Source organism: Leucoraja erinacea, chromosome 22, assembly GCF_028641065.1.
Source record: "Leucoraja erinacea ecotype New England chromosome 22, Leri_hhj_1, whole genome shotgun sequence".
Lineage (NCBI taxonomy): Eukaryota > Metazoa > Chordata > Chondrichthyes > Rajiformes > Rajidae > Leucoraja > Leucoraja erinaceus.
The window spans coordinates 16,516,233-16,539,185 of record NC_073398.1 but is presented as its reverse complement, the minus strand read 5'-3'; the positions used below and the strand labels follow the sequence as shown (position 1 = coordinate 16,539,185).

At 42.1% G+C, this 22,953-nt stretch overlaps 1 protein-coding gene across 1 annotated transcript in view; it reads left to right on the top strand.

Moving 5' to 3' along the window:
* Positions 1-12,323, top strand: part of cerk (ceramide kinase) — a 33,373-nt gene extending 21,050 nt beyond the window's left edge. The window contains exons 9-13 of the mRNA XM_055653035.1: positions 1,518-1,623; positions 3,486-3,553; positions 5,105-5,310; positions 6,424-6,632; positions 10,813-12,323. Of these exons, the coding sequence (XP_055509010.1) occupies positions 1,518-1,623; positions 3,486-3,553; positions 5,105-5,310; positions 6,424-6,632; positions 10,813-10,897 (674 nt within the window). The 3' untranslated portion in view covers positions 10,898-12,323. The remainder of the gene's footprint in view (positions 1-1,517; positions 1,624-3,485; positions 3,554-5,104; positions 5,311-6,423; positions 6,633-10,812) is intronic.
* Positions 12,324-22,953: the final 10,630 nt, after the last annotated feature.

The following is a 22,953-nucleotide window of genomic DNA, read 5'->3' as shown; positions in this document are numbered from 1 at the left end:
CGACCGGCAGCCGTTTGTGAGTGCAGCCGGTGAGTGAGTGAGTGTGGCCGGGAGCCGGGGAGTGAGTGTGGCCGGGAGCCGGGGAGTGAGTGTGGCCGGGAGCCGGGGAGTGAGTGTGGCCGGGAGCCGGGGAGTGAGTGTGGCCGGGAGTCGGGGAGTGCCGCTGGGGCCAAGAGCCGCTGAGTGAGGTCGTACCCCCCCCCCCCCGCCCATACATCCCCCACCCCCCACCCACACACACCCCCCTTCCCCTCCCCCCTCCCACACCCCCCTCTCCTCCCCCCCTCCACCCCACATGCCTCCTGCCCACACACCCCACACCACACCCCCCCCCCCCCCCACACCGCCGCTCCACCAACAAATCCACCCCCCATAACCCTCCCACCCCACACAGCCCCGCCACACACCCACCCCGCCAGAGCGGTAGGCCACTCCAGGAGGCTTCTCCCCCCTCTCCCCCCCCCCCCCCCCCCCCCCCCCCCCCCCCCCCCCCCCCCCCCCCCTTCACCAGCCCCTGCCTGAAGCCATCCCCGTCCTCAGCTGCAGAATGCTCCCAACCGAACCCCATCTGAAGCCACCCCCCTCCCCAGACTGCAGGACGCTCCCCGCCTGAAACCATCACAGTCCCCCGGCTGCAGGACGCTCACCCCCCATCGGCCCCCTCCAGCCCACGCCTGAAGCCGTTTCCCCCCCCCCCCCCCCCCCCCCCCCCCCCCCCCCCCCCCGGCTGCAGGACGCTCTCCATCGGCCCCCGACAGCCCCTGTCTGAAGCTGTCCCCCTCCCCTGGCTGCAGGACGCTTCTCCCCACCAGCCCCCACCTGAAGCCGTCACTTTCGTCAGCTGCAGGATGCTCCCCACCGTTCCTTACCTGAAGCCAGTGGGGAGCGGCAGTGTTTACCACGGCAGCAGTAGTCCACGGCAGCGGTAGTCCACGGCAGCACTCGCCCCTCTCTCCACTGGCCCCAAACAGACCCCACCTGAAGCCGTCCCCCCTCTCTGCAGGACGCCCCCAACCGACCCCGCCTGAAGCCGTCCCCCTTTCCCCAGCTGCAGAACACAAGAGACGCAACATGAAAGAATGGATTGAATAAATCTCATCTTTAACGTTTAAATTGTTGTTATATTTTAAGAGTTATTCGCATTTTAAGCTTTAATAAATCCCTTTTCCACTTGCAGTGCCTACGCAGTAATGCCTGCGTGTTCCACGTCACAATGGGAACCCAATGGGCGGGAATGGCTGCGCCGCCGGAGAGCTGCTAAGAGTGGATTGGGGGGGGGGGGGGGTGTTGAGGGGGGGGATGAATTGAGTGCCTAGAGGGAGGGGGGAAATGGCAAGGGGCGGAATGGGGGGGGGGGAGCTGAGGGGAGGAGGGGGGATCAGGAGCATTGCAACCGGAACCCGTCAGCCGCGCCTGCGTGTTGGGGGCTATGGATGAGTGGATGGAATATTTCCACTTAGTCTAGTCTATCGACCTAAAATCTACGCTAAAACTGTTTAACTTATTTTGCTACATAGGTTTTAAGGCCTTTCTAACTCACCAGTGCTATGAAGGAACAATTTCCTATTTACCAGCAACTGATACATTAAGTAATCCAAGAGATCAGAGACCATGTACAGCTGGGTAAGCAGTTTTGTATTGCATTTTCTGTTAATCTGTTTCTGATCTGTTCATGAATATTGCCCATTTTTATTTTTATTTTATTTACTGCAATTCCATTCATGAATTGCTTTCAGTTAACTAACAAATCTGTCAGGTTTTTGGTTGAGAAAATAATAAAAATGGATTAAAAACAATTGATTTATTAATTCTTAAAAATACAACATAATATTGGCTTTTCTGAAATAATCACTTTATCAAACTACAAAAAGGTAAAATCTGCATCTCCACAACACGTGCTTTTCTAAAGTCAGTGATGGTATAAAATGACCCAATCAAATGCAAACAAACAAAACTAGCCAGTTATTATATTTACATTTGATATGTGACTTAATTATTGGAAGGTCAAAGCAGTAGATGCCCTCTACATGCGATATGGGATCTATAAAAGGAGCATACAACAAGGTGCTGGAAGGAACTCAATGGGTCGGACAGCATCAGTGGAGGTAGTGATATAGTCAACGTTTCAGGTCACGACGCTGCAGCTGAACTGAATGTGAGAATAACTGTGTATTTCTTTATACACAGTTATTAAGCTAGGAAATTTAAAATCAATAATTCAAAATCTAAACCTGGTAAATTGGAATATTTCCAAACAAGTTCGTAAAAGAAAATGAAATAAAAAATTGAAATAGGATTGAGAAATAAATGTGACAAATAAAATATTAAAATTCAAATCAAAGCCAATAGTTGGAACCGGAACAATGATAACTGTTTGGTGCTGGAGGGGTTATTTGGCAATAACCAAGGCATAATATTGTTAAAGATGAACTTACGTGGAAAGTAATTTTGCTGTGTTCCAGGTGTAAATAACATATACCCATAAACATTTGAATGCGAAATCGCACATTGGGATACCAATCTAGTAAAACATAGTGAGAAACCAAGCCATTTGGACATTCATTTTCTGATTACCATGTTGGAATCTAGAAGTTACTGCCAGATTTGCACTGTAATGTCAGTGTACACTGATAGAAATACATAGTGAGATGCAAACTACAGTCCCAGCTTGCTCCTAGATACAGGCACAAGAGAGTGCAGGTGCTGGAATCTTGAGTAAAAACAAACTGCTAGAGGAAATCTGTGGGCCAGGCAGCATCTGTGAAGAGTTTTGGATCGGACATTCTACAGACTGTCTCTGGATAATCTGTCCCCACAAATAGAGCCGAGGAGATTAAGAAAGAAGATGTCTGAGATGGTTCAAATGAATTTGAAGGCAGGGTGAAAGTTGGTTAGATGAAAGTAAGAAGGATCAAAAGGAAGGTTGCTGAGGGCAAGGACACATGATGCCAGGTGGAGGTGAATGTTAATTGATGGGAACTGGTTGGCTCTTTGCACCAGGAAAACAAGATCCAGGAAATAAGATTTTCAGGCCTTCCTGATGGGAAATGAAAGGGACTAGACATGCATGGGAAAAATGGTGGGAGGGTGTAAAAATAAGGTAAATTCTTGAAGTGGTGGAGAATGGGAGGGCACCCTGGGTATAGGTGGGAGCAGACTGTCCAAATGAGGATAAGATAGAATCCAAGTAAGAAGCGATGAGTTCATTGCATCGAGAGTGGACGGAAACATTGTACCCGCCAGGGCAGTCCTGTTATGAGTTTTAAGTAGGAGATAGAAATGGCCAGTGCGAGGTTGGAAAACTCCGGGTTTGAAAGATAAACCATTCTTTGAGTTGGGTCCCTTCTTCAGACTGGCTATCCATTTACCTCCACAGATACTGCCCCTCCCACTTAGTTCTTTCAACAGTTTTTTGCTCCAATGTGTTCTCCCATGCCAAGTATGTAAAAAAAACTCTGATCTTAATATTGATGCTCTTATTTCAGATGTGCTATCTGCCAGAACAGTGGAGAGCAATCACAAAAAGCAAGGGAATACAAGATTCTTAAAAGTGGTAAGATTTAAAATGTTTTTGAGTGCAGTCATCAGCAATAATGGACACCAATCCCTCCACTATGGTCCATTTACAGTAAACCCTTGTTATAATGGACCATAGCGGAGGGAGTGGTTTCTGTTACTGCTGATTGTCCATTATAATCGAGTAGGATACTATCATCGGATGTATTTGAAACAAAAAACTACAGATAGTGGTTAATAGACAAAAGGATACAAAGTGCTGGAGTAACTCAGCAGCTCAGGGTCTCTGGAGAACATGGATCGGGACCCTTCCTCAGACTGATTCAGTCAGCGGAGTTACTCCAGCATTTTGTGTCGTTTCACTTTAAAACTTGTGCAGATTCCACTGGACTGCACCAGCGAGCCCTTCTTCACCGATTCACACACCTCAGGTTGTTGTGGCTCATGTTGTAGACCCCGACAGGGCATGCTTTCTTCAGGCCGCTGCCAATGACAAGAAGCGCTCAGTCACCGTGGGGGCTCCCTCCCCTCTCACCTGCTGTCACTTCCAAGGTGCAGTGTGTCGGCGACTGCGGGGGAGAAGGAGAAGGCGGTGGTGGTGGGGTGGGGTTGGAAGAGGCCAACTGGATGACAGGTGAAGCAGGCCATAGCGGTCGAGCTTGGAGCGGACAAGGCCACCGCTGGCAGTGCTGTTCCCCATGGTCTACAATGTGAGCCGCAACAACAGCCGTGTGGTGAGTGCACCTTGCTAGTCAGGAGTGGGGTCGGAAACCAGAGCGCTAAACGTCCAGGGAGACGGTGGGAGCCAGGGATAAGTTGGCAGGTTATTTCATTCACATTCAGTTTACATATTACAGTTTACATGTAACATTCAACTCTACTCTTGTGGAGATTCTGCAGAGGATCTAAATGTGCTCCATTAGCACCTACCTTACCTCATCTCACCCTAAGAATATATGTTAAACTGCTTGTAAAAGCTGACCCTTGCATTACATAAACTCCCAGAACAGACTTTGTGTACCAGCCACAGCACTTACTCAGAGTTTAGAAGCCTGTATTGTCGTTTCATTAATCACATGACCTCTGGTTCAGAAAATCAGATAATCCAGAAAGGCTCTGGAACAGATTGCGCCGATAAATTGGTATTCAACCTGTATAATAAAATACATTGATGGTATATTTCCATTCTAATGGCTGAACCTGCACATAGCACTAAACAAAAAATTACAATTTGTATAAAAATGGCCTTTATTAAAATCTGCCAATGTGCACTTTAACTACATGTGATTTTTTTTTTCCTATTACAAATCTCAAATTGTGGAGTACAGAGGCAAATAAATAAATGATAGGTCTTTGTCCCAAACATTATGGAGGGCATTGTAGGTCATAGAGAATTTTGCCCAATGCTATTATTTTATCAAACAATTAAAAAAAAAATTTCTGAGCATTCCAGACACATTATTGTTTTCAGACGAGAAGTTTTCCTTATCCTAGTCACTTGATTACTATCTGCAAAATATAAGCATCCTGATCAGATTGTAATCTGCATCTTTGTAATTTATGCAAATTCTGGTTTCTTTTCTTTTAGAGGAGCAAAAACAGTGGAAAGTGATTAAAGGAAAATTCCTGGCTATAAACCTAGCAAATATGAGTTGTGCATGTCCAAAATCATCAAATGGCCTCTCACCCGCTGCACACCTAGCTGATGGGACGATGGACCTTATTTTAGTCCGCAAATGTTCAAGATTCAGTTTCTTGAGGCATCTCATCAGGCACACAAATGGCAATGATCAGGTACAGATCTATTGAATTTTCCTTTTAATATTATGTGCAAAACAGTATGAAATTGAAATAACTCCATAATTCAACAATAAGATGCAGTTAACATTGTACATTTTATGCTGTACTCTGCGTGAAAAAAAAATGCTTTCATGTGGGAGTATTAGAAATATGTTAATGCTCTTCTGACAGAATTAACAGCTGAGAATAAATCATGACAAATGAACACTAAAATACAAAGACATTTAAAAAATTGAAACCTGAATCACCAGTTAGTTTAATCAAGACAAAGGAAGGGTCTAGGGGTTTGCAAAATTACCTTTTACTCAAAGCACTTTTTTGCACTTGCTGAAAGACTACACTTGCAGGATTTCAATTCTCTTGTATGAAATTCTTGATCTACAGTTTACCAATGAGACAATTGGATCAGGTTATCAATTCTACAACATTTAACTGCATGGTATTAAGGTCATAAGTGATTGGAGCAGAATTAGGCCATTCGGCCCATCAAGTCTACTCTGCCATTTAATCAGGGCTGATCTCGCGCTCTTAACCCTATTCCCCTGCCTTCTCCCTATAACCCCTGACACCCGTACTAATCAAGAATTTATTTATCTCTTAAAAATGTATCTCTTAAAAATATCCATTGACTTGACCTCCACAGCCTTCTGTGGCAAAGAATTCCACAGTTTCACTCACCACTCTCTGACTACTGAAATTCCTCCTCATCTCCTTCCTAAAGGAACGTCCTTTAATTCTGAGGCTATGACCTCTAGTCCTAGAGGCTCTCACTAGTGGAACCATCCTCTCCACATCCACTCTCTATATAAGCCTTTCACTTGGTATTCTCATATATGGTATTCTCATATATACCAAGCAATCTCATATAATTTATTGTGTGTTTTGTTGTTTATTATTATATGTATGGCTGCAGGCAACGACAAATAAAGGATCTAATCTAATCTAATCTAATAAAGGATCTAATCATAAGGAAATGCTGAAACACCACTTAATGAATGTTTTTAACCACCATTTTGCCTCAATATTTATTTGTGCTATATAATGAGAAATGGGTCGCAATTACAAAGTCTTAATATGCTGAACAGAAGTTATTTTTGGTACTTTCAGTTTGACCTTGCATTTGTGGAGGTTTACCGAGTGAAGAGATTCAAATTTGTACCAAAATATTCTGATGAGGAGGATGGTGATATCCAGGAAGTTAGCAAAAATCTTTTTGGACAATTCTGTAGAGACCATCCCACCTGTAGCTCTGTGCAGCTCGCCAGCAGTTGGAATTGCGATGGAGAGATAATTGAGCATGCGGCCATTGAAGTGAGGTATGCTGGTTTTTTTTTACCTATTACATTGTCCAAGTCAACCAAACAATGGGTGGTTGTCTTCATTAGAAATTAATCTATTTGGCACTCTACACTAATGTGTCATGCTCTGACTTAAATCAATGTGGTGAATATTTCTGGTCTTCATAAATGTCGGAAGAGGCGATTTAAACTTTTGGTGTTTAAAATTATTATTTTATTTTTGTGCCTAAATTATCAGTGTGAGCTGGAAATAAACTGAAATGAGTACATGACTTTTTGCGATGAGGTTTCACATCTAAGCATAAGGAGTGAATGCAATTTGCATACCATATGACGTCGATTGGAAAGAGCTATGTCTTTGTAAAAAAAAATAGGTGCAGGAGTAGGCCGTTCAGCCCTTCGAGCCAGCACCGCCATTCAATATGACCATGGCTGATCATCTAAAATCAGTATTTAAGAAGGAACTGCAGATGCTGGAAAATCGAAGGTACACAAAAATGCTGGAGAAACTCAGCGGGTGCAGCAGCATCTATGGAGCGAAGGAAATAGGCAACGTTTCGGGCCGAAACCCTTCTTCAGACTGATGGGGGGTGGCAGGGAGAAGAAAGGAAAAAGGAGGAGGAGGAGGAGCCCGAGGGCTGAGGAAGGGAAGGAGAGAGCAAGGGCTAACAAAAATTGGGAGAATTCAATGTTCATGCCCATGTCATCCTAATAGGATGCTTTTCAAGCTGCATCTGTAGTAATTGGTAAGAGTCACTCTGACATTCTAATATCCTTCCTCATTGTTGCAAATGATGCAACGTAGGAAAAATGGGTGTTAACTGTAAGGGATAAGGATACCCCCAGATGAACACTGCAATGGCAAGTAATATTGGAATTCAAAGCCAGTTTGTGAAATTAAAAGACATGCACTCAATTTATTTACCTTGCCCTATGCTGAACGTCATTGAATTGATCTTTAAATCCAAATCCTTCCCCAAGGCCACATTGGTCTCAAACAATGCACAGCAATCCCTACCAACAACAATTACTATAAATCATTATTCATATCTAATATACATGTGTCCCATGATATTGTCACATATTTAATTTAGCTGTAGGCTCTAGTATTGCATCTGCCAGCTTGCACACATTTGTGCAATATTTAGCCACTTGCATCATTAAGGGCCTGTCCCACGAGCATGTGACTCCATGCGGCAAGCGCGACCTAACGTGGTCGCTTGAGCCGTACCGCCTCGTGGGGCCGGTCCCACTTCGATCGCCGGATCCGTATGGAGTTGTGCTGAGTTGGTCCCGACATCGCGCGGGGCTCCGAAAAAATGATCGTGTTCAAAAATTCCGCGCGGCAACGGCCTGCCGGCCCGCAGCCGCCTCGACGCCATACGTCACGCGCGAACTTCCCGCGTACTTCACTCGAACTTCATGTCACACACTCGACCTCCGCACGGCCCCTGCTTCTGGTTTGGTCGTGCTTGCTGCATGCAGTCGCATGCTCATGGGACAGGCCCTATAGGTCGCGCTTGCCGCATGGAGTCACATGCTCGTGGGACAGGCCCTTTAAGCAATACTCGAGATCAAGCATCCCTCTCAAGGGAAAGAAGACACAGAATTGGAGAAGGCACATGGGCTCAGTTTGGCAACTCCAGCCACCTAGGCATCATTGTATGGGAGCTGTTCAACACTTGGAGACAGGGCTCCAAGGAAATGCACATGGACAATTAGTTTACTTTTTTATGTAATACGGCATGCATTGAAATATGGACCTAGTTCTGCCAGATCTGGCTCGTTGCTTCATTTCCTGCACTTTCTAGCAGACCTTCTGCACCCAGCAGTTGGGCAGCACCAGGTTGTCCAAAGGTGGCACATTGTTGAGGTTCATCCCCAGAAATCCTAACAAGATCAACACTTCTGATTTAGTAGTTCTGATATTCAGTGGTATTTTTAAAAAAAAGTTAAAATTACTGTAAATAACATTATTTTAATTGTTAAAATTAACCTTCTTCTGGTAATTTTAGGATGAAATTTAAATCCCTACTGTCCAAGATCCACATGATCGCAAGATTGTTTAGCATGCTACAGACCCCTACAAGTCCTGACACACAATTTATTCAATCCTTCAATGTATTGCAATAAGTGGACTGTTTCAGCAAAATATACTCTGTCCTATTTTGTGAGGCCAGCCCCTTGGTGCATATATACAAACACCCACACATTGGTTTCCCGAGTCATAAAACTACCTATTGTTCCCTAATTTTAGGCAATTTATTTTGTGGCTCAAATATATTGCGATAAAATGAGGGATCATTAATAATGCTGAACTACTGTGCAAGATGTGTTGGGGAATCCTATTGTCTAGAACATCTAAGGATGTACAGGAAAAAACTGTAGATCAAGAGAGTCGAGAGTGTTTTATTGTCATATCCCGGATGAAATTCTTACTTGCTGCAGCACAACAGAATATGTGAATATGTAAACATAGTACATAACGGGGGAAGAGAAAAAAAGAAAAAGTTTAATAAATAACAAATATAGTGCAATAATAATGGTCTTTGCAGTTCAGAGCTCAGAGCTTATTCGTTGTTGTGTTTAATAGCCTGATGGCTGTAGGGAAGAAGCTGTTCCTGAACCTGGACGTTACAGATTTCAGGCTCCTGTACCTTCTTTCTAATGGCAATGGTGAAATGTGGCCAGGATGGTGTGGGTCTTTGATGATTTTGGCTGCCTTTTTGAGGCAGTGACTACGATGGATCCCTTCGATGGTGAGGACGTCAAAGCTGGTGATGGACTGGGCAGTGGTCACAACTTTTTGTAGCCTTTTTCGTTCCTGGATGTTCAAGTTGCTGAACCAGGCCACAATGCAACCAGTCATAATGCTCTCTACCTATAGATGTTTAGGAGAATCATCTTTGACATGCCGAATCTCCATAATCTTCTCAGGAAGTAGTCGCTGATGTTCTTTATCATTGCATCGGTGTGCTGGGTTCAGGAAAGATCATCAGAAATATGCATGCCCAGGAATTTGAAGTTATTGACCCAGTTATTGATGCTGGTTTAAATGGAAGATAGACACAAAAAGATGGAGTAACTCAGCGGATCAGACAGTGTCTCCGGAGAAAAGGAATAGGTGACACTTTGAGTTGAGATCTTTCTTCAGAGATGCTGTCCGACCCGTTGAGTTAACTAGCTTTTTTGTGCCTATGTATTCAATAACACCTTGTACTATAATAAGGCCATGGTCCTTGCAAAACGGAGTGTTTGCTGCATCTGCTCACTCATAAGAAGAAATTAAATGTGTTCATTTATCTTGAAATAAAGAACAGCAACCATGTGCAGTCCAGCACAATGAAGATATACTGGTTTTTCCAGCTCCCCCCTGGAAACCAATGTATTAATAGTTTCTTGGAATGTGACAGCCATTGACTATCACCCCACCCTCTTTGAAATTGTAGTTGTGTCTGGAGCAGTTGTACATTTCAGTGAGGACATGCTTGCTGCAGGAAATGTAGGAAACATACCTTGTTCTTTGTTGATCTACAGGTAGGAATGGTGCTCTGTGATCAGGCTGGCCGGAAGTGCCATTCTCCCCCTGTCCCCCTCTCTTTCCCATCTCTTTAATTTCTCACTCTCCAAAATCATGCTGTGCCTGAAGGGCAGCCACACACTGAAATGCCCATCCGTGGGGATATCTTAATAGGGCAAAAGCCATGAGGTCAGTACAGTATCTTTCAGTACCTGTCACATCTTATCTACAGATACCTGCAGCTTGAAACAAGCCTGGAAATCACCAATATAGTAACAGATAACAGATAGTAGAAATCAAGCCACAACAACGACACAGATAGTTGACGACCCCTTCCTGTTGCTGAACATTTATTTAACTGAGTTTGACAGTGTTTATGCTGACATAGATCTGTTTTGCACACTGAAACTGCAATCTGCCTCCTCTGTCAACTTTGAACATTGCCTGCTGACAGTATGACACTCATGTGTAATGAATGAGTTGGTGTTTGCATCAAATACCGTATTGGAACTAATTTGATATCCATGACACTTAAAACAAAAACATGCTTCAGTGCAATGTTTTGCAGTCAATGATCTTTCTCACTGTCTTTTTTCCTTTTTGTCATTTTCCTATTCGCCCATTACTTTTGTTGAAAGATAAATAAACACAATCTTACTTATTTTATTTTCTTTCTAGAGTTCATTGCCAGTTGTTAAGACTTTTTGCAAGAGGAATAGAAATGCTTTCTTCAGAAAACGGCATTGACAATTCAGTTGATTAAGCAGATTCCAAGATCTCAGGATTCCAGAAACCATTCCTTTTGAAGATTGAAATCATATGTCTAAGTTGTGAAATTTACTTTTATAACTTGTGATCTCAGTTTATTTCCAAAATGATTACAGTTATGAGTATTTATTTATTACACACAGTGTAAGTATAAAAAGCAACAAACAAAATTAATGTTATTGTTTCTGGATCTGCTTTGTGGATTAAATTTCAAATTTAATGTTTATTTATTCATGGTATTTGAGATTTAAAGTATTAAGCTCATTGGTGTGTTGCAAGAAGCTGTCCTTTAGAAATTGGCAGAATGTTTTTTTACAAAGTCCACTTAAACTGTGGAACAGAGTTTCGGAGAGACTCGTTTTTAAGTATCGGCCTCATTTTAAATTGAAGTATGTGCAAGCTACTTCAGATGGGTGATAGATTCCACTTATTTTTAAGCATAGATTTCAAATTGCCTTTGTAATTACATTCTTAATTTTAAGATAAAAATCTAGGTTTTGTTCCAGTTTCTTTTCCTGCACCTTGCAACTTATCAATGCAATCTGATTTGTAATTTCTACGCAATGATAAAAGAAGCTATATTTTGAGAACAGTTCTTTATTTTAATAAATGTTAATAGAGGAAACTATATAAATAACATTGTTGAATATTTGAGTTTGTACATAACAAATTTAAATATATATTTATTGTACATGATTAAGCTAGATTTTGCTTAGCTTAGTATGTGTTCACTATGTGAATAGTTTGTAGTCAGTCATGTTAATGCACTAATGAACAGAAAGCAGCACTCACCCCGTCTTTTGTATTTTACATTCCTCCTGTAAAACTTTTCAAAACTGATGAACACTGCACAGAAAAACCTACTGATGCTGTTGATCTTTGTTTCTTGAAATGCTCTTAGATTATTCATTTCAAAATATTTGCCGAGCTATTAATATGTGTTGTGATTATTTAGTTATGTGTATACTTTTTTTTAAATGTGCATAACTAATGTAAATAGACAGAATGAATATGATTTGCCATGTCCTTGAAGGATGTGAATTCATTTTTATTCCTTCCCCATCAATACATTTTCTGGTTTGTTGATATTTAATATATTTCCTATTCAGGGAAGCTTTCTGTCAGCAGGTGATTTCTTGTTGACCTGCTTAAGATCTAGACCAAATAACTTTGTGAATGTAATCTCTTGTGAAAATGATCAAAATTAATTTGTTAGTTAGGAATTTGTGAGTGGACAAAATGCATTAATTAAAGTAGTTGAATTAACCAAACAGTGTAAATTGATTTGCTTCCTTTTCCCTCTTGCTTTAATTACATTTCTGGAAAATCTGCTTTCTTGTTTTACACATTTTAGGTGTAATTAGTAGAAATGAAGTGCTTTAATACATCCTGGTGAAAAAAAATAAATCTTGTGCCTTGTATTTTCACTACTCTGATTGTGCTAACCAGTACATGGAATCATTAAAATCTATTGTACAGAAAAGCTGTTTGGCCCACCATGTCTGTGCCAACTACAATTAGACTTTGGGTTAATCCCACTAACCAGCTCTGCAGATTTATGGAACTTTAAGGCTCTTTAGGAAAATAAATACAATTGTGCCAGTTGTGACTCTCAAAACCTTGAAAATCTCAGCAAGACATTTTCTTTTCTAACAAAAAATGACATGACATGTACATGACGTTGGTAAGGCTACATTTTTGGAGTACTGTGCACAGTATGGCCGCCATGCTATAGGTCATTGAGGGGTAACCTTTTAGGGGTTTATAAAATCATGAGGGGCTTAAATGAGATGAATGGCCACAGTCTTGTCGCCTAGATAGGAGAGTCTAAAACACAAGAGCCTAGGTTTAAAGTGATGGGGAAAGATTTAAAAGGGATCTGAGGGTCAACTTTGCACACAGAGCATGATGCGTATATGGAACGAGCAGTCCATGGGAGTGGTTGATAACATAGAACAGTACAGAGCAGGAAGTGCACGCAATATTATAAATACGGCCTAACCCAAGTCTTATAGAGCAGCATTATGTTTTCCTGTCTCTTGCATTCAATGCACCTGTCAATGAAGGGAAACATACTATACACCTTCTCTATCACTCTACATATGTCACCATCTTCAATCGGCTATGAACTTAATTTCCATGATGCCTGGGTACATTATTGCTCTTAAGGGTCTTTGCCATTAACTGTATACTTTCCCCTTACACTCAACCTCCCAAAGTGCTAAACCTCACACCTGCTTGAGTTAAATTCCATCTGTCATTTTCTCTGCCCATTTCTGCAGCTGATCTATATGGCACTGTCTCCAACACTTCCAATTATGGTGTTGTCAGTAAACTTACTCACCAACCCATCCACATTTACGTCTAGGTCATTTATATTTCTCTCAAGCAGCAGAGGTCTCAGCACAGAGCCCTGCAGAACTACACTGGCCACAGATCTCCAGCCAGGATATCTACCTTCCACCACAACCCTTTTCTATGAATAAGCCAGTTCTGAATCCATACGACCAAGTCATCATGAATTCCATACATTTTAATTTTCTGGATTGGCCTACCAAGTCAAGTCAAGTTTATTTGTCACATACACATATGAGATGTGCAGTGAAATGAAAGTGGCAATGCTCGCGGACATTTTGTGCAAAAGACAAACAACCAAACAAATTATAAACACAATCATAACACACATATTCTTTTACATAATAAATAATGAAAGGAAAAACGTTCTGTAGAGTTAGTCCCTGGTGAGATAGGTGTTTACAGTCCGAATGGCCTCTGGGAAGAAACTCCTTCTCAACCTCTCCGTTCTCACCGCATGGCAACGGAGGCGTTTGCCTGACCGTAGCAGCTGGAACAGTCCGTTGCAGGGGTGGAAGGGGTCTCCCATGATTTTATTTGCTCTGGAGTTGCACCTCCTGTTGTATAGTTCCTGCAGGGGGGCGAGTGAAGTTCACATAGTGCGTTCGGCCGAACGCACTACTCTCTGCAGAGTCTTCTTGTCCTTGGCAGAGCAATTCCCAAACCAGATGGTAATATTTCCGGACAAGATGCTTTCCACCGCCGCTGCATAGAAGCACTGGAGGATCCTCGGAGACACTCTGAATTTCCTCAATTGCCTGAGGTGTAAAGGCGCTGCCTTGCCTTACTCACGAGTGCTGAGGCGTGTGATGCCCATGTCATATCCTCGGAGATGTGGATTCCCAGATATTTAAAACAGTTCACCCTATCCACAGGATCCCCATTTATCCTCAATGGAGTGTACGTCCTCGTATGATGTGTCCTCCTAAAGTTCATGATCAGCTCCTTCGTTTTTTTGATGTTCAAGAGGAGGCTGTTATCCTGGCACCAAAGTGCTAGATCAGCCACCTCCTCCCGGTAGGCCTTCTCGTCGTTGTCTGAGATCAGACCCACCACCACAGTGTCATCAGCAAACTTAATTATTGAGTTGGAGCTGAACCTAGCCACACAGTCATGTGTGTACAGGGAGTACAATACGGGGCTGAGGACGCAACCCTGGGGCGATCCTGTGCTCAGGGTGAGGGACTTCGATGTATTCCCTCCCATCTTGACTACCTGGGGCCTGGCGGTGAGAAAGTCCAGGACCCAGGCACACAAGGAGGTGTTGAGCCCCAATTCCATTAGCTTCCCGGCCAGTCTGGTGGGGACTATCACGTTGAAGGCTGAACTGTAGTCTATGAACAGCATCCTCACGTAGCCCCCCTTCTGGCTGTCCAGATGGGAGAGAGCGGTGTGCAAGACCTGGGAGACCACATTGTCCGTGGATCTGTTCGGACAGTATGCAAACTGCAACGGGTCCATGTTCCGAGGGAGGAACATAAAGGATCTTATCAGAACCCTTACTTAGTGTGGCTGTATGGTAACTCAAATTTCACTGTGCCTTAACTGATACATGTGACAATAAACTGACCTTGAACCCTTAAGGCAAATGGGCAAAGTGTCTGAAGGAAGGTTGGTCAAGTGGGAAAATGGGCGGAAGACGATTGTAGAGGTAATATCATGAAAACAACACTGTACCTTCACTCCATGATGAAAACCAGACTAAGTGTGACAGCTAAAGAGAGAATGTGGAAGTGGAATCTAGAAATGGAACAAAATTTCAGAATGTGAAATCTTCAATTTAAAATGAAGACAAAGAAGAATTTTGTCTCTCCCATGAATCTTTTGAATATTTTTCACAAGGAATCTAGAGGCTGAGTCGTTGAAGATATTCAAAAATCTATCCAAGGCTAGATTTTTTGGATCATGGGTAAAATCAAGTGCGAAAAGGGGTCAGGCAGGGAAACTGAGTTGAAACCAAAGTTCGATCCACCATGAGAGTATTGAACAGGGGGAAAGCATTTGAAGGGCAATCTGCTCTGCTTTTGATCTTAATCCTTATCATAAATTCCCTTTCTGTGCTAATATATTGCACATACTCTCATGAGATTTCATTTCATGGAACAGCCTTTTAACTGGTATCTTATCAAATGCCTTTGAAAATTGGTATCTACAACATTCCCCTTATCAGCATTTTGCAGATAACTGGCCAGTAGTTTATTATTTTTCCAGTTCCTTTTACGGATAGCCTTGTTACATGTTTCAACTGCATTTAAGCAACATTTATTGTGTTCTCTGTGGAGAAGATAGACACAAATATCTGCCTGTGTCTGAGCCATTTTATTTCCCATTGCCATTTCATCCTTCATTTTCTCTATTGAACCAGCATTAATTTTTTCTACTCACTTTGTACAAATTTCTGCCTTGTTTTTGCAGATCGGACAGAAACAGAGCCGACATTTCGGGGACCCTTCATCAGAACTGGAAAAGTAAAAAGTCAAGTGTGTTTTCAGTTTCAGAGCAAGTGATGGGATGGATGGCAAGAATAAAGGGAATGCCATGTTGCAGTCCAGTCCAAGTAATCAATTATTTCCAAAAAGCACCAATTGGAGACAGAAAAGAAAAATGGACGAATTGAAACAGAATTGATTAGCCATATTTGTGGAGTAACAGAGATTAAAAAAAGGACTAACCCTTGTATTCCAAACCCTTGTTTTCTATGTTCTCGCACCCCCCCCCCCCCCCCCCCCCCCCCTTCTGTGACTGAACTTGTTTATTGTGTCAGTCTTCCCGTTTTGATGCTGGTAGAGCAGCTGCCTCACAGCGCCAGAGACCCGGATTATATACTGACCTGGGTTGCTGTCTGTGTGGAGTTTACATGTTCTCCCTTTGGCCACATGGGTATCCTCCTGGTGCTCCAGTTTCCTCCCACATCCCAATGATCTCATGGGTTGTAGTTTAATTGGCCTATTTACATTTGTCTGTAGTGTCTAGGGAGTGGATGCGAAAGTATGATAACAGGTTATTGATGTTAGGTGTGGACTTGGAGCATCAAATGGCCTGTTTCCATGCTGTATCAATCAATCCAATCAAAAAAGTCCATGCTGACCAAGATGCACATCTACTCTAATCCCACCTGCCCATGTTTGGGCCCCTATCCCTCTAAACCTTTCTTATCCACGTACAAGGCCAAATGTATTTTAAAAGTCATTATAGTACCTGCCACAACTACTTCTTCTGGCAGCTCATTCCATATATCCACTGCCCTCTGTGTGGAAAAAGTTGCCCCTCAGGTTCCTGTTACTTTTATCATGTCCTCGGGTTCTTGATTCCCCTACTCTTGGTAAAAGACTCTGTGCATTCACCCTGTCTAATCCCCTCAAGATCTTATGTATCTCCATTAGATCACTCCTCAGACTCCTGCACTTCAAGGAATAAAGTGCTAGCTTGCCCAGCCTCTTCCTATTGCTCAGGTCCTCGAGGCCTGGCAACATCGTCATAAATCTTATGTGCACTTCTTCCAGCTTAATAACATCCTATAGCAGGGTGACCAAAATTTAACGTGATACTTGTAATGTGACATCACCAATGTGTTTGTACAACTGTAATGCTCAGTATCAGACTGATGAAGGCCAATGTATCAAAAGCCTTTTTGACCATGCTATCTACCCGCGATGCCACTTTTAGGGAATGATGTACCTGTACACCTAGAACCTTCTGCTGTACTGCACTCCCCAGGCCCTAACATTAACTGTGTTGGTCCTGCCATGAACTGACCTCACAAAATATGATATCTCACACTTATCTGCATTAAACTCCCATTCGCCATTCCTCAGTTCACCTGTCCAGCTGACCAAGATCCTGCTGTCATTTTTGATAACCATCTCCACTATCTATGATACCACCCACTTTCCAAGCTTACTTATCATGCCTTGTACGTTCTCATCTAAAGTATAAACTGCAATCAGCAATGGGCCCAGCACCAATGTGAGGGACCCTATTGATCATAGGCCAAGAAACAACATAGCTTTATAATATAGTTATAAAACTCCATCACTCTCTGTTTCCCTACATGATGCCAATTCTCTATGCACATGGCTTGCTCTTCCTGGATCCAACCTTCCAGCACAGCCTACCTTATCAAAAGCTTTGCTGAAGTCCATAGGGACAACATTTACAAATAAAAACGTTAGCCACCAGTTAAGGTTTCCTTAAACACATTCCCAGGCTTGCCAGTCTTCCTGACCATTTGTAAGCACCTTGTTTTAATCATAATACTAGTCTAGAGCATTTTGGTTATAAGGAGATTGAAGGTTTCAGCCTCTCCTTTTACTGTTTGTTTTCCCTGGAGCAGAGAGGTTGAGGGGTGACTTGACAAAAGTCTATAAAACTGAGAGGGATAAATAGAATAGATAATAAAAAGTTTTTCTCATGGCGGGAGTGTCTTTTCACAAAAGGACATAAATTTAAGTTGAGAGGTAGGGAATTTAGAGGCGATCTAACGAGGAGTTTTTGTTTTCTACAGTGTGGTTGGAGTCCAGATTGTGCTGCCTGAAGACGTGGTGGAGGCTGATACTCTCACAACAGTTACGAAGCATGACGAGTATTTGAATTGACAAGTAATGGAATAGTATGGGCCCAATGTAGGTAAATGGGATTGGTGTAGATTGGTGAAACAGCCAGCGTGGATGTGGTGGGCCTGTTTCTGTGTTGTACTATTATATGAATCTAACCACGCAGAGCACATTTTACAAGATTACACGCATGGAAATTGATTATTTCCAAAGTGGAATGTAATTGCATTGATTTCCAGATGGAATCTTGCCATTTAAAGTCCAGCTGGCACTCTGGTCATCATTTGCGCTGCACAGTGTGTGTACTTTAGTCGTAGCTGCACTCAGCCCAGAGCAAGTTCCGAGGCATCCATGTCACTGACAAGCTAACTTGGTCCCTGCGCACTAATGTACTGGTCAAGAAAATGTATCCAGATGTAACAGCTTCTTCCCCACTATTATCTGACTTCTGAACAATCAACCCTCCCATACCCCTCTCCCTGAGGTATTACCCTGTACTCTTATTCTTAACTCCAACTCATTCTGCAAATCCATGATTGGGCCAATATGTTTCATTCTACTTTTAGATTGCACTACTATCTTGCAGTATTTTATCGTTTTATACTTGTCATTGTATGGATTGTTGTATTTATCATTACTGTATGAATACTGTTTACTCAGTGAGATTCATGTGAACAGTGGATGTCATTGCACCCCGGTGTATATGACATGCTACTCTGGATCTCCTGGTTCTGTTACAAATCATGCTGATGTTAAGGCAGAAACTCCTTTACACACAAGCAGAGAGCACACACCAAGAATGCACAAAGCAGCCATATCAGGATGAATGCTATGCGGTGTGACATAGGGGTTTGACCGTAGGACAACATGGCTGTACTACGATGGTCATCCCTTCATAGCTTGCCACCTTTGAGTACTTGTTAACAGCAAAAAGGACTCATTAACACTACAGTATTTAGGGATCACCAGCCACTTGCACGTTAATTGCCAATTGATTTCTTCTGCCCATTATCCTACAGGTGTTCCATCGCAGAGCAGTTCCCAGTTACAGAAATGTCCACAGAGCATTGTGTCAGACGCTGCTAGCTTTTGTCCTCAATTTGTGGTTTGTGCACAAACTGGTTCTTGTCAGGCTTAGAGGCGTTAGGTGGCATTGCCCTTGGGAGCATGACTGGGGCAATAAAATACAACATTCAGTGTAAATTAAGCTGCTGAAGATTGAGTAGAGGGAAGAAGACTTGTTAGCTCAGGGTGTTCAGGAACCAGTCCTTTAACCTGAGCAAGAAACATAGTGTTGAATGACTATACTTTAATGAGCACAACCTCACTAAAACGTGGCACATGTATCCTTCAGCAGGGCAAGAGCCAATTTGGCAGTGGCTGTGGTTGTCAAAATCCATGTGGCATTGAACATATAGTTCCCTCCCTCCAGAGACTGAAGATGTCTACAGCACCTCCCATTCTGAGTAAGGAATGTTCCTGAAGCTCTACTATCTCAAGACCATTATTTAGAGGCAGAACTCAGTTATAGTTGTATACAATATATCATAGGACAGAACTATGCACATCACTTTGTGATGTCACATGGTAATATTGATATGTATTAGACTGAAAGTGGTCTCATCCCTTGAACACACACTATCTCTTTTCTCCAGTCTGAAGAAGGGTCTTGTCCCAAAACGTCACCTATCCCTTTTCTTCAGAGATGCTGCCTGTCCCGCTGAGTTGCTCCAGCGTTTTGTGTCTATCTTCAGTTTAAACCAGCATCTGCAGTTCCTCCATATACAACTGTTTTCTCAGTGTCAGCAGCTGGTGTCTGTAATTTGGCAATTGTGCTCAAGTTCAGCCTCTATCTGCATCACATATTTAAAATAGGAATCTGCAGCTTAACACTTCCTGCTGCTTCCCAATCTTTACACCTTCCAGGAAGATAGTTTTCCCTCCCTTAAGAACATTGTTGGGTTGTTATTTTATTACAATTGATCAATTTCAGGATCATTGGTATGGCTATCTACGATTGCTTCTCAAATAGTTCCACATCTTTTGACAACCAAGCAGTTTTGATTAATTTTGATTTACGTTCTAATATAGCAGGTATGGACAATGGTGTATTGTTTCACCCAATTTCTATATATTTGCTAAAATATCAAATACCTCAAATTCTCCATGTACTGGGTAAAAGAGAAATTTTGTACCAACAGAATTGTTATCAATTTGTTTATGCAGGTCCATAACTGTTGGTGAATAATCACTGTGCTGCATTTCAAAGCCGTGGATATTTGTCAGCTCGGAATTTGCCCTGCTCTTTGATTATCCTCCTGATTTCATGGAATAGGACATCGGGCTCTATTTGTGGTACCATCTGACAGCCTTAATCATCGCCATTCTTTAGCTGCATCAGCTGCATTAACTTCTCTGCAGTATAGCTGTGATAAATGAATACCATTAGTCATTGCAACATCAGAGGAGTCTCGTTGCTTTTTGAGAGAGATTGTATTATCGCCTGTTAGGCTTTAGTTAACTCAGTAAGTTGATTGATTGCATTTTTAAACCAACTCAAAGGAGCAGGAAATATTTCCCAAGTAAACTTCAGCTAAATGTTGCTAGCTTCAGAATAACTGAAATTATACAGGATTGATTTAAAACCACATTGGGGAAAAAATAGAACATTTAACAAAGAACATTGAAAAGATGAAAACTAGATGCTGATGAGGTAAATGTGAGCTGTTATTTGCCTGGTTTACTATGCAAGTTTATAATGGTTAATTATCATGTACTGGTTAAGGACAAAAGATGCAGGAGTTGTGTGTATGAATGGTGAAGTATGGAAGGACCAAACTCATGATTATACATTATGAATTAGATTACGGAATGTTTTTTATTATGACCACTTCTGCTTGCAATGTAGACAGATTTGGTGAATGGTTTAAGAATGCAGAGAAATGTAAGGATATTCATTTTGGATTCTTTAAATTCAAACTGGAATATTCTTGCCAGGACATAGGAGAAGCCCCTTGCTCCTCTTAATATCATCTGATCAGATCTTTTAAATCCAATGCATACAATACATAGGTCTTAGACTATTTTCAACAGGGTAATATCTGATTTTCTTTGACAAGCAAGGTAATGATAGCATTTACAAGACATTTGGACAGGTTCATGGATAGGAAAGGTTGAGAGGGATATGGGTCAAAGACAGGCAAATGGGACTAGTTTAAATGGGCATCTTGGGCAGCATTTTCAAGTTGGTGCTGTATGACTCCATGACTCTAAGGTGGGATTCTTGCATTCCACGACATTCATGGAACAGTGAACAATATTGGTAGATGTGAGCAAGGATTAACAATGTTTTATGTTCTACTTAAAATTCTGTTACTGGTCATTTATTCCAAGGACCCTGGTAATATAAGTACCATTTGTTTAGGGGAGTAATGAAAAATGATCTTATTCTGGCGGTCAGTGACTTTTACCAAAGTCATTATTAGTTAGCATCATTAATAGTTTCCTACGGATATGCATCACTTTACAAAGAATGTAGAAAATGTCCAGACCACAAGAGAGATGAATAATTGCAAGTGTCCCTTTATTTATAGTGTTTAAAACAACCATGAAATGATAATAAATCATTGTAGAATGAATACTGAATAGCAACATTTTTCAAAAGCTGAATATTTTCCTGAACAATTATGAATTTCATCATCTGTAGGAAGGAACTGTAGATGCTGGTTTACACCAAAGATGGGCACAACATGTTGGAGTAACTCAACAGGACAGGCAGGATCTCTGGAGAGAAGGACTCTCACTGAGTTACTTCAGCATTTTGTGTCTACCTTACATTCTGTATTTTTCTATAACTCTTCTTGATTATGTATTTCATTCACGTCTCTACCAGATTCAGATTCAATTTTAATTGTCATTGTCAGTGTACAGTACAGAGACAACGAAATGCATTCGTTGAGCATACCAGCTGGTATGACTGCTGTCCCACAGTGCCAGATTATTATCAACCCAGTCTGAAGAAGGGTTTCGACCCAAAACATCACCCATTCCTTCTCCCCAGAGATGCTGCCTGACACAGCATTTTGTGTCTATTATAAACCCAGGTTTGATTCTTGGGTGCTGTATATGTGGAGTTTGCATGTTCTCTATTAAATCACATGAGTTTCTTCCAGGTGCTCTGGTTTCCTCCCACATCCCAAAGTTGTGCAGATTTGTAGGTTAATTGGCCTCTACAAATTACCCATGGTGTGGAGGGAGTGGATGCCAAGCTGGGATAACATAGAACTAGTGTGGATCAATGGGGTGCATGGTGGGCTGAAGGGCCTGTTCCCGCTGTGTCCATCAATCAATCAATCAAACATTGTCTGAATACATTTTTGTTCCTGAGCATTGGTTTCAGTCTTCAATGGTAGCAACATAAACAGTTGCAGAATAGGAGTATTGTACTGAGAACCAACATTCTCAAAGTAAAACTCCAGATTGCAATATAATTGCGTTGTCATATTTGACAATACCAATGAAGAAGGATGTGTGTTTGATTAAAGTTGCTATAACATTTACTTTAGGTTTTTATTCAAAATTACATCAGCAGGTGATTCCAGGAGCTCATTTGTATATTTTAGGACCTGAATCTTAATATTTTTCTAATTAAAATGGCACTCATTTCACACTTTGTCGAGTTATCAGTTTTTACTTTTGGAACAATCATTGTTAACCTGATTCTGGTGCTATGGTAGGTGATCTGCAGTAGGAGATCCCTTGCCTGGGAACAGTCCAACCACGGCCTGCGGACTTACCATCAAGAACTCGCAGTCTTGGGAGAGGCTAGTCGGGAGCTCCGACGAATGCATGGGCTCGACCAGCCCCGAGGCAGGGTCCGATCTCCCGGCGCAGGGGAGCTGACATCCCCCCCGATGCAGGAGCTGGATCGCCCCGACACAACGGGCACAAAACGCCGCCGGCTACGGGAGTGAAGATCATCCCATCCACGGAGGGCTCGAGGCCCCCCGACTGCCTTCCATCACAGTGAGGAATGTGAAGTCTCTGTGGTGGATGTTTATGTTAAAATGTGTTTTGTGTGTTCTGTTGCGTTTTAGTTGTATGACTGTCTTGGCAAATGAAATTCCTCGTATGTTGCAAAACA